The sequence below is a fragment of the Rhamphochromis sp. 'chilingali' genome (genome assembly GCF_963969265.1).
Source record: "Rhamphochromis sp. 'chilingali' genome assembly, chromosome: 3".
Lineage (NCBI taxonomy): Eukaryota > Metazoa > Chordata > Actinopteri > Cichliformes > Cichlidae > Rhamphochromis > Rhamphochromis sp. 'chilingali'.
This window is the reverse complement of record NC_137931.1, coordinates 18,960,236-18,975,131: the sequence shown is the minus strand read 5'-3', so window position 1 is coordinate 18,975,131 and position 14,896 is coordinate 18,960,236. Positions and strand designations below refer to the sequence as shown.

Below are 14,896 nucleotides of genomic sequence, written 5' to 3'. Positions count from 1 at the left end.
TAAGAGTAATATTAAAACTAACTAGCTGCCGCCATTGTTGACAACTGCGCTGGGCCGCGCTATGAATTCTGGGACACAGTTTCTTCTTCTTCGGGGTTTAACGGCAGCTGGCATCCTTGTACATGCAGTGCTGCCATCTTCTGTTTCAGTCCGTTATTACACTCTTAAATCCTGCTACTTATTCCTGCTTTTGGGATCTTACAAAGCTTCAAATGACGCGTCGACTATTAAATCAGTCGTCGACGATTTTGATAGTCGACGTAATCGTGACTAGTCGACTAATCGTGGCAGCCCTAGTTCAGATGCAGCTCTACAAACCTAAACCATGCTGTCATGTTCTTTTGAGAGATAAGAGGTTTTCTCCTAGAAGCCCTTCCAAAAAGGCGATACTTGTTCATTTTTTTCTAATTGTACTCTCATGAACTTTGACATTTAACATGCAACCTGAGGCTTTTAGATTCTTCGGTCGCTCTTTGGTTTACAGTTAAATAAATGGTTAAAATGATTTGCACTCTGCTTTTATTCACACTTTATACAGAGTTTTGGAAACAGGGGCGTACTTAGATTAGAGACTAATCCTACAAAATCCTCTGCTAACTATTTCAGCGTTCCCTCATCAGCTATAAATCCAAAATGGTGATGCGGTCCATCCCTGAGCTCCTAGATGACTCAAGCAGCCATGTCTTCATTGCTGTGGCCCGGCATTTAAAAGAAGGCTCCCCGCCACCCTCCTCTTCGTCTGATTCAGATGCAGATGTGGATGAGCTTCCCTTTATTCCTATGCCACTGTCCATGGTTTTCTCGGGTTCCAGGGTCTCCCTCAATGAGATCCCAGGGGATGAAGATGTCACGGGACGGCACGGTTTCATTGCAGATGGGACAAGGAAAAAGGAAAGCATAGGTGCAAATAATAGAGGAGGGGCTACTAAATGCATAAAAGATGAAGACATAACCCCAAATGAGGCGCAAACAGAAAATATAAAACGAGCTCCCTTGAAAAAAGGATCAAGTGTGGAGTCAGATGAATCCCAGACAAAAGCCAGGCGGTCTACAATGAGGAGGGGGAGTTCTGCCGATTCAGCGCTGCTTCTCCACATTGACCCAGAAGAAGAAAGTACAGAAAAGGAATCAGAAGAAAGAAACAAGAGTTTGAAAAAGGCTGTTTCCATGGAACTACCCAATCGCAGTCCAAGCCCTGGGGCTACAAAGTTAAGCCAGGAGGATTACGCCCTAAAACTGGAACTGATGAGACAACGGCTGCTCAGGGGAGGAAACGTGGACAAAAATATGAGTGGCCTTCGAGGGCCCCTTTTTGAAACACTCGGCATTGAAGATGAGAGGCAAACAGGATCCCTTGATCGGAATTTGAGGAGATCAAGAACTGGGCCGTCAACACTCGTCAGAGCAGCTTCCTCTGAGAGTCCAGGAGAAGACACGCCAAAGACTAAAGTTTTTCGCAAAAGTACCTCTTTCACTCAGGGGGATTCTGAGCCCATGCCCCTGCACAGAAGGTTTGGAGCCCCCTTAGAGATACCATCTGTGGGTAGTTCTAGCATAGTAGGGAAGAAGCTCCAGGAGGCAACCTCGATGTCTGCACTAACAGAAGACACAAAAGCGGAGTCTGCCTCAACCACAGCACAGGGAAGACCAGACCAACAGGAAAAACATATGAGCGAACTTGGTGAGGAAGAAGGGATGAAAGAAAAAAGGACCAAGTCCCAAATAGAAGGGGCAGACAAAGAAGAATGTGATTATGCGTATCCTTCTGTTATTACTCCTATAATAATAATAGAGGAGGAGGAGGATGAAGAAGAGAGGAAAGAAAACCAGGCATTACATATCAGCAAGCAGAAAGTGAAAGACAAGGAAATGTCACAGAGTAGTGAAGAAGCATCATTTGCAGGGCAGTCTCAAACATCTGACAAACCCCAATCCAAGGATCCTTCTACTATAGCCAAAACAAAGTCTGCAGATGCATCTTCATCCCCGGAACATCCAGCAGTATTTGCCAAAGTAGCAACACCTGAGCGATCTCCAGGTTCTGTCTCTTCTTCATCAAACCCAGACCTTCCTTCCATCCCTCGCCAGCTTATTCTCAGAACAGACATCAAAGACATTGACTCAGAGGAGCTCTTTGAAGCGAGGTTTAAAAAGCGAGAATCGTCTTTGACCCGTGGCCTCAAAAAACTCACCAGAAACAAATCAGAGGAGAAATCGCCTGTATTAAGTAGAAAAGCAAATGAGGGGGCTGAAGAGATTTATAGGCCTGCACCAAGAGGGGCGCCTCTAGAAATGGTATCGTCAGGACTTAAGGGGAAATCGAAATCTGTTCAAGATTTAAGAAGAGATGACCAAGAAACAGGCCTTGGTTTAATTGGAAGGTTTTCCTTGCGGGCCAAGAGGTCACCATCCACTGAGAAGAAGGTTCAGAAATCACAAGAAGATAAGCAATCCAATGTGCAGGAAACGGCTAAAAGCAAGAGAGTGTCTTGGGCTGTTGGTCGCAGTAAGTCTTTGGATACAAAGGAACTGAATGGTGGAGGGACACAGAAGAATGTGGATGACAGGGAGCAAGGAAAAGCTGAGGAGTCGTCTGTATCTGCCATGAGGCGTAAGTTTGAGTCCAAAGTGGCAGGAATCTCTGCCAAACTAAGGACTCAGTCAGAGGAGAGGAACAATAAAGACACAAAGAAAGAGCTGGCTCAAGGGGATTTACACAAGGTCACAGACTCTCCTGTCCTGGCAATGAAACAGAGGTTTGAGAACAAAGTGGCAGGAATATCTGCAAAAATACGCAGTCAGTCTGAAGAGAGAAAAGGAGATTCAGAGGGAAAGCGCACACCCCTGTTTACCCGCCACCGTCACTCTCAGTCTGAGGGCTGTGGACTCAAAGGAATGGGAATCCCTGAGAATCAGCTAGCAAAACAAACTGGCGCCTCAGGGTCTAAGGAATCAGTTGAATCCACTTCTAGCATCCATTCTGAGAGTGAGAGAAGGTCACGGTGGGACAGGTGGGGTTTGACAAGGGGCAAGAAAGACAAAACGCCTTCCCAATCTGATTTGCCCTCAAGCGTCCCCAAAGAAGAGGCAAAAAGCCAACAGTTTGTCCGCTCTGCTTCAGATTTTGCTCCAGTGTTTCACATCAAATTGAAAGACCACGTCCTGCTGGAGGGGGAACCTGTCACTCTTAGCTGCCTTCCAGCTGGTAGCCCACAACCACAAATTACATGGATGAAAGGTAGCTTTATCAAATATCAAAATAATGTAAATAGTGCAGATAATTCGTTAATGCTTTTGTGTATTCTAGATCGGAAACCACTGGAGGTGGATGACAGAGTCAACCTAATCTCCCACCCAGATGGAAGACAGCTTGTAATGATCAGAAAGTCCACCTATAAGGACGCCGGGGTTTACGAATGTGTAGCATCCAACCCCATAGCTACTATTACTACCTCCTGTACTCTTTCCATAGCTTGTAAGTCACTTGTCTGTTCCATAACATTCCATAACTATTTACGTTTTAGTTACATTTTTGTTTTATAGAATGGAAAAAATACATATATTTCTCCACCCTCTCCTGCAATTGTTATCAGTGGGGACGTTAGCAATAAAGACTAAAAATGTTTTTTGTACCTGTCTGTTAAATATATTGATTAGAAGTTGCAGAAGTTGTAAAGGTGAACATTTTCAGATGGTAGTGTGTGGGGATCTTGTTTTTGGAGCAGTGTCTCAAGTGGTCATTTGAGGAACTGCAGTTTTCCAGTACACCATTTCCAGCCCCATACATTGCAGCAGCAACAGAACATGAACTTAGCACTCTTCACAGAGGAAGAGCTGCTCATTTTCCTGCCAGACATACAGTAATTTTCATAATGTGATGCATTTTACATTATTGAATTTTAATTGCACTGAGAATGGTATGAATAATAACACTAAAATGAACATTATTGCCAATGGATTCATTTTACAGTAGATTAACTTAATGGATTTTTGGGATTTTCTCATAATTATCACCTATTAAAAGTAAATGATACCGTATTCCCTGCAGTTTTGTACATGATGATCAAAACCAACTGGGGCAGGGCATACTCTAAACTTCAATCATGCCTTTCCACAAAGAGGCTATATTAAGAGCAGCAGTCTGCTTACAAATGCAACAGAAAAAATGAGACTTTGGGGGCTTTGGTGGAAAGTATATTTCTTAGATGTCAGGTGCAGTCAGTTGCTTTTGAATGTTTTCCTACAGATTTGGCCGTGTAGTATTACTTGAGACAGCTTATCTCCCTTCCATTGTCTTGCTAGTGGGCCATCGTAAAAGGAAATGTTTTGTGAAAATAGAGCACCAAATTATCCTGTCATGTTTGGTTTTATTTCATTGCAACTCAAACATTAAATTGAATTGTTTTATATTTTCATATAAGTCAGTGATCAGATCTGTTACATAAATCTAATATAAACTAAACAACAACCGTGATGAAGATTAAACATGGCAGAGGAAATCTACAGTTTATAGAAAAAGAAAGTAACAATAATCAAACATGAAAACATTTTAGCATTGAATATCTAACACAAAAGGCAGTAAAGTGCAATGAAAAAAAACATCCACCCGTGAGCGATGATTAATAATCGAACAGCAATAACACCAAGGATTAGTACTGTTAGCACCAGGTAGCGCCTTTTACCAAGGTTTGAACACAACTGAAAGTTGCTCACATATATTTATTCAGACAAATAAGACTCACAAACTTGTAAAATCACAAACAACTAAAAGAGCCTACTCGGATCAGACCTGTGAAATCATGTGTCTTGCTTTATGGAATTAAAATGATCAGTAGTAGCTATGGTAGTTAAAAATATTTTTTCCCACATATAGCAAGTGATGATAGTCCTATAGTTTGGCCACCAAAAAGGCTTCTGTAGAGACAATGTGACATACTCCAAAATCCAAGTCCACTGGAAGTCATGCAATATGCAATATGCCTTTAGCTAAAACCATCGATTTTTCAATATCACGTTAGGATTTTAGCATTCTATGTATATTTAGCTATTAAAAGCTAATGGTAGCTATTTATTTGCAAGCTACTATAGTTAGGCAACAAAACGATAACAGTTTAGGATACTAAAATGATATATCTATAGAAATATGGTAGCTTAAAACTGATATTTGGTAAGTAAGTAAGAATATTTACTGTAAAGGCCCCAGAATATTATTCTTGCTTATGCCTCCCATGTAGTTTCAACATTGCCCACTTTGAGTGCTTGAAAGGCTCATTTCTTTAGTTAGTTCAGTTCATCTCAGTTCATTAGTCTGTTGGTGCATGCCTGCTGATATACGATTTGTAAGACTGATACCGATATTTGGTGATTTAAAAATTCAGTATATTGGTCACTATTTTTTTTTCTTCTTTTAAACACAAATAGATTTCCCTGCAATTTCTTATGTGTAGGTATTTGTGAATCCTTACTAGGATAATTGGCAGTCCTTACAGTGTATACTTACATTACTTGTTGTTTTCCTCTTTTCTTAAATTCCAACTCTTTTTTTTATCTTCATCCAATGAAGGTGTCCCCAAACGACCAGGGACCCCTGAAGTTCCTCAGACTTATAACAACACAGCCCTGGTGCTGTGGAAGCCATCTGAGACAAAATCTCCATGCAGCTACATTCTGGAAAGAAAAACCGAGGGTGAGTTTTATTCTATAAGTTTCTCTCCTTAAAAATACTTCTGATTAGAGGAGATCATTGTTCACTTTGGTTTTTTTTGTTGTTGTTTTTTAAAAACTTCCCTTTGTGTACTGTGTCATTATGACCTTTCACATCAGGATAAAATAATTTAACTCTACGTTTTAAGTTCCTAAGAGGTAACTTTTGTAAGGTTTTTAACCCAGTGAGGAGAATTCTCCAGAGATGATAGTTTGCAAATCTACAGACACCATTTAGATGGAGAAAGTGACTCAGTCCACGAGGGAATAGTGAGTGTACCAGAGCTGCTGTCAGAATTTTTTTTCATTATGGCCAATGAATCATCATTTGGCAGATGAAGAAGGGAGTAGATTCTGAATTTTTACCTGATCATTGATCAAAAAAGAAAGTAATCTTTGGCAGGGAGAATTAATGTACGTTCTCACAAAACACTGTGCCACTACCTAATTTACATTTTAATTCAGGTCTGATTCGCCGTGCTTTTACAGAAAATGAGATGTAATGACAGATTATTTTTCAGGAGGCAAACTGCACACAGGCTTGTGTCTGTGAAGGTTCTCAGTCATCCAGGTCATCGTAGTCAAAGGAGCTTGCAAAGAAAAGCTTCTGGACTTCTTTAAGTTACTTGAAGACGTTTCACCTCTCATCCGAGAAGCTTCTAACTTAAAGAAGTCCAGACGCTTTTCTTTGCAAGCTCCTTTGACTGAACACAGGCTTCTTATTCACAAAATCAATACTTTATGTGTTAATCAATGCTGCCATCTGGTGTTATATTAATTAAACTACTTCTTTTTTCTTTGGTTGTTTTTCCGTTCAAAGAGGACAAAATAGAAAAATGTTGCATTAATGTATTCACCTTTGTTTTCTAATACTAAACCAAGCATTTTTATACCTAGAATCATTCGTACAACATGTAAAATTAAATAAATACCAATCAAAATTCAGTATTTAGTTTCATATTACCTTATAGCAACATCTTATACTCTTTATTTCCTTTCCGTCCTGCAGGTGATTCGAACTGGTTAACTGTAGCCACTGGAATTGCCGACTGCTACTACAATGTCACAGACCTGCCACCAGGTGGCACCTTCAAGTTCCGCGTGGCCTGTGTGAACAAGGCCGGACAGGGGCCGTACAGCAACTGTTGTAGGCCAGTTAGCTTGGCGCCCACAGGTATAATACTGCCTGTTAAAGAGTGAGCATACATGGACAAAAAGCTGAACAGAGCTAGAAAAACAAAACTGTTCTAAAAGCATCACACCAAAGCACAAGCTATGGATTAAATCCCATCGTGTGTCACAATATTAGCAAGCCCAAGTGAACTGCATTCCCTCCAATAGAAAGCAAAGGGAAACCCCTTCTCTTTTTAATGACCATATTAATGACCATACTTGATGTATGACTCTTTGTTAATGGGTTAATGGACTTAATTGCCACGTAGCTGTCCCTGAGTCTGTTTGTGCTGGAGGTTTCTACCTGTTAAAAGGGAGTTTTTCCTTTCCACCATCACCAAGTACTTGCTCAAAGGTAGTTGTCTGATTTTGGGGGGTCTTTTGGGGGGTCTTTATCTTGATTTTAGACCTGGTAAGTCTGTCATTAACAAGATGCTACCCTAGGATCAATATCCGATGCTTTTCAGTCCAGTCTTTTCTATAATATCTGGTTTAAAACTAAGCAAGACTTTGAGAGTCAAAATGCTAACTTGTGGTAGCTCCTTCCATTTTTTATATACAGTCTATAACAAAATCATGAAAATCCTGCATTTTCATTAACTGGTAGTGCCACGGCATAGTATGAAAAGCATCCAGACCATGTACATTGTCTCAAACCAAACAAAAACAAATGTAAGAAAGCTACGCAACAAACAACATGTTTAAAAACTGTAGTTTGCTACAAGCAGCTAATATACTGAGTAAATAATTGATGTATTTAATCTGTCACTCTATTAACACAGTTGGAGGAGCTTCACCTACCGTTGCTGTTGTAAAGACAGCCCCAACCCCACCTACGCCTGTGATTACCTCCTCAGTGACATTCCCTTCACACAAACCAGTCCAAAATAGCGTTCCCAGATCAACGGTCTCCACCATCACCTCCACTTCCTCTACTCCAAAACATGAAGCCCTCACTGATGCATCCTATCTTCAATCTGCATCTCCATCATCTACAATTGTGGTGACTCCTATCCCTCTAACCTCCTCACCTTCCGGCCCTTCAACAAACCCTTCATTGCCATCTGCAGGTGCAACAGTGGATGGCACACAAAAAATAAGCCCCACTCTCCCTTCATCATCCACCTCCAAAGCAACCTCTCCCTTTGTCCTCCCCAAACCTCAGAGTCCAGTAAATGTGGTGACTCCTATGACACAGACTGCAGCTGTATTACCCCCACCTTCTGTTGTAACCCCACCTTCGACCCCCACAAAACCAACCGTGGCCTCAGTACCCACATATGTCCCCACGATCACTGCTACTGCTCGTGTGGCCCCGACTCCGGTGTCCTTTACCCCACAAGTACTACAGACCTCCAGCTTGAGTCCCATCGGTGATGGAGCCAGTACCCCCGCCAGAGGCACCCCATCGGGACGCGCTACACCCTCTACTGCTCTACGACAGGGAGTTCCACAGAAACCGTACACTTTCCTAGATGAGAAAGCGAGGTGAGATAGATATTGTCCTTTTGGGGGAAAAAGACATGAATCTTGCAAAAAAACATCAGAGTTAGGATAACAAGAAATTCAGAAGCTGGTGAATCAAAGAGATGTTGAGACTGCTGTTAAATTTATATTTGTTTGACGTTACTCTGAAAGTTATAACTTGAGAAAAAATCTATGCACATGGTCAAGCTTTTATTTGCGTTGTGCAAAGTAATCAGGACTTATCATTGGCAGGGGTCGGTTTGGAGTCGTCCGAGAGTGCAGAGAGAATGCGACAGGTAAAATCTACATGGCAAAGATCATTCCCTACATTCAAGAGAACAAGCAGGAGATCCTGAAGGAGTATGAAATCCTGAAATCTCTTCACAATGAAAAAGTCATGGGTCTCCACGAAGCCTACATCACACCACGCTACCTGGTGCTGGTGGCAGAGTACTGCACTGGCAAAGAGCTGCTATACAGCCTTATAGACAGGTAGGATGGTGGATATGTTGACTCACACTGACACACAAACTCAGACAAACCTGCATAGCAGGAGTCTAAAAAGAAGATTCTTACTTGGAGTCATTAAGGTTGAAAAGGAGGTTGTTATTTGATTCTGCTTTAAGTTGTATTTCACACCATGGCTGTATTCGGGAGCAGCAGAGATAAGCTAGGAGTGAAGTGGGTTGCAAAGTGGCTTGAAGATATAAAATAAATATGCCCTAAATGAGATTGATTGCATAAAAGCGTATCAGCTGAGCTCTCAGGTGATGTAGGCTGGCAATGAATCAGTCTTTCATCAATCTCTCAACACTTTAAATTTAAATTAGCATTAATTTATTCAGGATATGCTGCTTGAACTCTCCCTGTCTGTGTCCTATAATCACACGTGAACCTCCTCTTTCACTGACAAAAAGGTTTCGTTACTCTGAAGACGATGTGGTGGGATACCTGGTCCAGATTGTCCAGGGGGTCGAGTACCTCCACAACCGTCGCATCCTCCATCTGGACCTCAAGCCTGACAACATCATGGTGACCAACCTCAACGCCATCAAGATTGTGGACTTTGGGAGCGCGCAGACCTTCAACCCCCTCAGCCTCAAGCAGCAGGAATCAGGACCAGGAACGCTGGAGTACATGGGTAAGGATCAAGAGATGCAGGCTCTATATGCTTAATATTTTCGATGGAAGGAATTTCTACTAAATCTGAAAATCTTCTGCTTTCCTAAATTTTCATCTTCTGATAAATGTGATCCAAGCTCCTGAGATGGTGAAAGGCGAAGTGGTTGGTCCTCCTGCAGATATTTGGACTGTTGGCATTGTCACCTACATTATGTAAGTTTTCTTTTTGCTTCGTGCCACTAATGACCTTTACCCTTAACGCCAGAGTGAATAGGATGAATTGTATTTAAATTCAGTCAAACAAATACGATGTTTTGCATATTTACATTTTGGAATAAGCAACCTGACTGTTTATTTTTTCTGTGTCTCTTCAACCAGGCTTAGTGGTCACCTCCCCTTTGAAGATAAGGACCTTCAGCATGTTGAATCCAAAATCCTGATGGCCAAGTTTGACCCAACGAAACTGTACCCAAATGTGTCTCAAAGTGCCTCTGCATTTCTCAAGAAGATGTTGAGCAGTTACCCATGGTGATTATCATTTTAAAAAAGTTGATTATAAGTTTTTTTTTTTAAACAAGAACAATATCAAATGCTACCTAATATGTTTTTTAGGGCCCGCCCGACTACAAAAGATTGCTTCACACATGCCTGGCTGCAGGACTCCTACCTGATGAAGCTCAGGAGACAGACTCTCACCTTCGCCTCCAGCCGACTTAAAGAGTTCCTGGTGGAACAACAAAGCCGTCGCACAGAGGAAGCCACCAAGCACAAAGTGCTGTTGCGGACCTACCAGAGCTCCCCTCAGTCCCCGGCATCTGGGACTTCTCCGCATGTTCCTAGCCCAAAGTGAGGTGACAGTAAAGAAGCCACACTGAAATAAAAAATCGGAGCTCGTTGCATCTTAATACGTCCTCTGTAACCGAAGCAGACAGCCTCGATTCAACAACAGCGGGATTCTTACGTTAAAGAAAATCCCAGTGAAGGAGAAGCCGACCGCTGTGATGTGAATCCACGACTTGCAAACTGCTAATTCACAAGAAGGACACAGGATTTCTTTTCTTTGATTGCACAGTTTCTCAGTCACATTGTGGTTTTCCGAAATTGCACATCAATATTCAGTTTAGCCTCGGTCTCCACTCTGCACGATCAGCCTGGAACATGTGTACCATGAATACTTTTACCTTGTTTATGCCACTAAGATTAGTAGTAGTAAACAACTCATGTGAATGTACCATGATTTAAGCTGCTATCTTATGTATTTTTTGCATTTAGCCACACATTTTAAAACCCAACCAAAAAGATGTTTTGGGTTTGGTTTTCTTTTCTTTTTTTTTTTTGTCATTTGGAAATTGTTTACTTTTTTCCATGTTAATTTATTTGCATGTGCGTATGTGTGAGTGTGTGCGCGCCTGTGTGAGTGTGTGCATGACCATTTTTGACTCACTTTTTTTGAAACTAGCATCATGGTGACAAAAAAAAAGGAAAAAAGAAAAACTAAAAATAAGGGGTGTCTTTGTGGTTTGTGTCATACAGTAAACATGAATTGATTTTGGGTGAGTTAGGGATATCTAGTACAATTTCTTGTTCTGTGGTTAAAACTTAACTTTTAACTGTAATACAGCGATGGAAAAAGGTCCTTAATGTAGATAACATTTTATTCTGAGAAGTCACACACTGGTAAATTACTGTGGTGTCAGTATTACCCAACGGCTGATCAGGTTACCTCATTCCTAATCAGCCTGTCACCAGTGCCTAAATCAGGTTGACATCCAAAATGTTTAACTTGTATATGTGTCTCCACTGGTTTTAATCCACATTTGATCAAAGTAAATATTTGATCACAATATCTGGACTTTATAGCCAAACGCACATGCATAGAGATTCTTACATGCCGAGGTTTATACATGCATACATACACAGAGTACATGCCGTCCTTGTAATAATAGACCGTCTTGTGTATTGCTCTATCACAGTGTTCCTTTTTTGTATGAATTTGGATGGTTGAAGATTTGTAAATGTACCAATTTGCGGTGTTTATATGTGGAAAAAGTTGAAAATGTTTTTATGAGATGGTATGTAATAAACTATTGATACAATTGGGAATATTAACTTTTTTCTTGTATGTGTAGGATGCTGTTTTAGGTTCACACTTACACTTTGTTTTTGTTTGTTTTTTAAAATTTATACAGATAATGGGCATGTAAAACTATGCAAACGATTCACTTCTTGTTGATGATCCCCTGGGGAGTGCAGTTGAGCACAACAAATATGACTGAAGCCATGAGTTCAAACTTTTAAGTGTTCATTTCCTTAACTTGTTTTCCTGCAATTGAAAGAGCAATGCCAGTTTTACATGGGTGGCAAGAAACAAGGAAGTCTTAGTGGCTATTTTATTATGCCATCATTGGAAAAAAAGCCAACATATGCATTCCTAAAATTCCTAAAAAATACAATATTAGGGATATTTCACTACAAGATTAAAAATGCACAAAATATGTATTGAAATACAAACATAACACTTTAAACTAATTTAAGTTTAAAGTGTTTATGTGGGTCTTGAAATACAATGGGTTTTTGACATCCCTTGCCCAAGTATGTGTTTTAAAGGTAGAGTGTGTAAAATCTCACCACTAGATGTCAGTAGATTGCAGTTTAAGTCAACTGAATTCTGTTGTCTTTCCACTCAGGGGCGGAGCGTGGGGGTGGCTTACGGGGCTTAAGCCCGGGTTGTTTTGTCAGAAGCCCGGGGTATTTTGGAGTGTAATTTTTTCATAGTTAGATGCCTGGCTGACAACTGTATAAAAAAAAAAGTACACACAATATTCGAAGCACATAGTGCACACTGTGGGAATTTACGACTGTGCGTGAATCCCCCCCTGATATTGGTATGATCCAAGCTCAGGCACTAAGCGACTGAGCGAGGGGGCGGGGGGAGCTGCTGCCCGTGAGTGCGCTGTTGGAGAAACGGAGCCAGCCATACTAAGGAGAGCTTAAGTTTGAGCAGGTACCAAAGCAAATCATTAGTACCATACAAATAATGTAAATATGACGGTGCATCACGAAAGATTGATATGAAACTGATCACTTGACCAATATTATTTTACTTGCTCTTCAAGTGAATCAACAAATGGCGAAATGAAAAGCCGAACAAATGCTATTTTTTAGAGAGTCTTAGCTTACGCGTGTTTATTTCATATTCTCAGTTCTTACCCTCCCCGACTAATTCGGCTTCAGTTATGTACTGAAATATAAGAATGGACATTAGAGGGTTCTTTCAAAGAAAAAACTCAGGTAAATGTTATTTTATATATTATGCTTTGTATGTTGTTCAGTATATTTCTATGCAAAACAAGAGGGATTTCAGTACACAGCAGGATATTCACATTTGTAACCAGATATTTACACTTTAGGGAGAAAACATAAAACATTTTTACTGTACAACATCAATTTAGAGTAAACTTTTGTTTTAGATAAATATTGAAATATATTTTGAATTAGTTAAATGTCAGAATAAAGAGAGACAGAGCTGTCTATTTTTTATCACTTTCATTAAATTTAGGAGTACATGTACACTAAGTTTATTGTTAATTAATAAGAAAACTCCAGAGGATTCCATTCTGAGCTGAAGAAGCTTCTGATAGGTTAGTAGAGTCCATGTGAGTAAATTGGTGGCACAGCTGTGGATGCATATAAGGCAAAACACAGAGCCTGTTTCTTTGACATGGGAAAATCAAGAGATGTCAACCAAAACACCAGGAAAAGAATCGTGGAGCTCCATAAGTGTGGCTCAATTTGAATACAATTTGGTGCCATTTGCAATTAAAAAACACAGACAGTTTCTCTCTTTACTCTTAAAGTTAACAAATATGTTTTTATATTTATCAATCTAAAAAAATAAACATTTAGTCTGATTTGATGTTACAATTAAAAAAGTGTTTGTGTTTTGATCTGAAGAGTTTGTAAATATCTGGTTTCAACTGTATATTTGATGATTGTCAGCACAAAGAGGGAGAGAGAGGAGCAGAGATTGAGATGGAGAATGAGGACAGAACAGAGATGAACAAGAGCAGGTGAGACACACATGTTAGTCAAATGGTTGCTTACTAAAAGTATCACCGTATCATAGGTACTCATGTATCTCGTACCTAGTGTTTCTTTTTAGGTTTGCTATTTTTCAAATTCTATATTTATTAAGTTCTGCAGGCTTGTTTGCACAACAAGGCTAAATAATTATATAAACTTTTCTCAATCTAAATATTGTACTTTGGTAGAATTAAATAAATAAGTGTAGTGCAGGTCTATGATGATTTTTAGTGCTACTATCATCTAGTTCTGATTGTGGTTATGTCTTGGTTAAGTCCTCAGTAATCCTGCTTTTGAACTGTTGTAGTCCTGTTTTAATTCTGGATCAGTTCTGAGTCTGGTTGAATTGGGGTTTAGTCCCTGTGTCTTGATACAGCCCCGACTTCGTTCTGTCTTGCTGCTCAATTAAAAAACTAGTTTAAGGTGTCCTGCATGTGTGATATATATATTTCCCTATATGAAGTCATTCTTTTTTGAACAAAACTCAAAACAGAGCCTATTAATCTTTCAGTCATTTCTACACCCCCCCCCCCTCAAAAAAAAAAAAAATCCCACATGCATACTACCCTTTAGGGCTAAGCCCCGGGTGTTTCAAATGTCTGGCTCCTCCTCTGTTTCCACTACCAATTCACATACATAATCCAAGCTGTGGTGGTCACCGTAGGACAAATGTGTTTTAGTCAGCCGAGAGAGATCAGACAACGTTAAATCCAGACGGTACCGCAGAACAGCCATGGGTGGCTGGTGTGTTTCTACTGTTTGTGTAAAAAAAATTCTGTACACACTATCTTTTAACATATTTGAATAACATCAACATTTAGTAATAAAGATAATAAAAAATATATGCCAATTAAATTTTTTTCAGTATGTTATGTTTATCTCCAAGTCACCTGAGAAACCCTAACTCAGGGGTGTCCAACAAGTTTCCTGCAGGCTTTAGATGTGTCCTTGATCCATCACAGCAGATAAATGGCTAAATTACTTCCGCAACATGCCTTGAAGTTCTCCCGAGGCCTGGTAATGAACTAATCATTTGATTCAGGTGTGTTGACCCCAGGTGGATATCTAAAACCTGCAGGCAGTGTTGGGGAGTAACGGAATACATGTACCGCTGTTACGTATTTAAAATACAAAATATGAGTAACTGTATTCCGTTACAGTTACCGTTTAAAAAGGTGGTATTCAGAATACAGTTACTTTGTTGAAATAAATGGATTACACTGCGGTACTTTCCTGTTTCATTTTGTCGCGGGTCAGGACTGTTTGGGTTTTGTTTGACAGCTACGTTCTTTCGTTCCAGGCGGCAGCGTTACGGTTGCCATGGTTACAGGGCGACGCTCTCTCTCTC

The 14,896-nt window shown here is 40.2% G+C and overlaps 1 protein-coding gene across 9 annotated transcripts in view; it reads left to right on the top strand.

Annotated features, from left to right (window-relative positions):
* LOC308393251 (striated muscle preferentially expressed protein kinase-like) overlaps nt 1-11,561 on the top strand; it is a 63,349-nt gene extending 51,788 nt beyond the window's left edge. For all 9 annotated transcript variants that reach the window (XM_080876882.1, XM_080876880.1, XM_080876881.1 and 6 more), the window contains 10 exons: nt 607-3,238; nt 3,308-3,475; nt 5,564-5,686; nt 6,713-6,877; nt 7,659-8,364; nt 8,596-8,835; nt 9,261-9,484; nt 9,603-9,678; nt 9,844-9,993; nt 10,078-11,561. In XM_080876882.1, the coding sequence (XP_080733008.1) occupies nt 607-3,238; nt 3,308-3,475; nt 5,564-5,686; nt 6,713-6,877; nt 7,659-8,364; nt 8,596-8,835; nt 9,261-9,484; nt 9,603-9,678; nt 9,844-9,993; nt 10,078-10,315 (4,722 nt within the window). In that variant the 3' untranslated portion in view covers nt 10,316-11,561. The remainder of the gene's footprint in view (nt 1-606; nt 3,239-3,307; nt 3,476-5,563; nt 5,687-6,712; nt 6,878-7,658; nt 8,365-8,595; nt 8,836-9,260; nt 9,485-9,602; nt 9,679-9,843; nt 9,994-10,077) is intronic.
* The last annotated feature ends 3,335 nt before the right edge of the window (nt 11,562-14,896 follow it).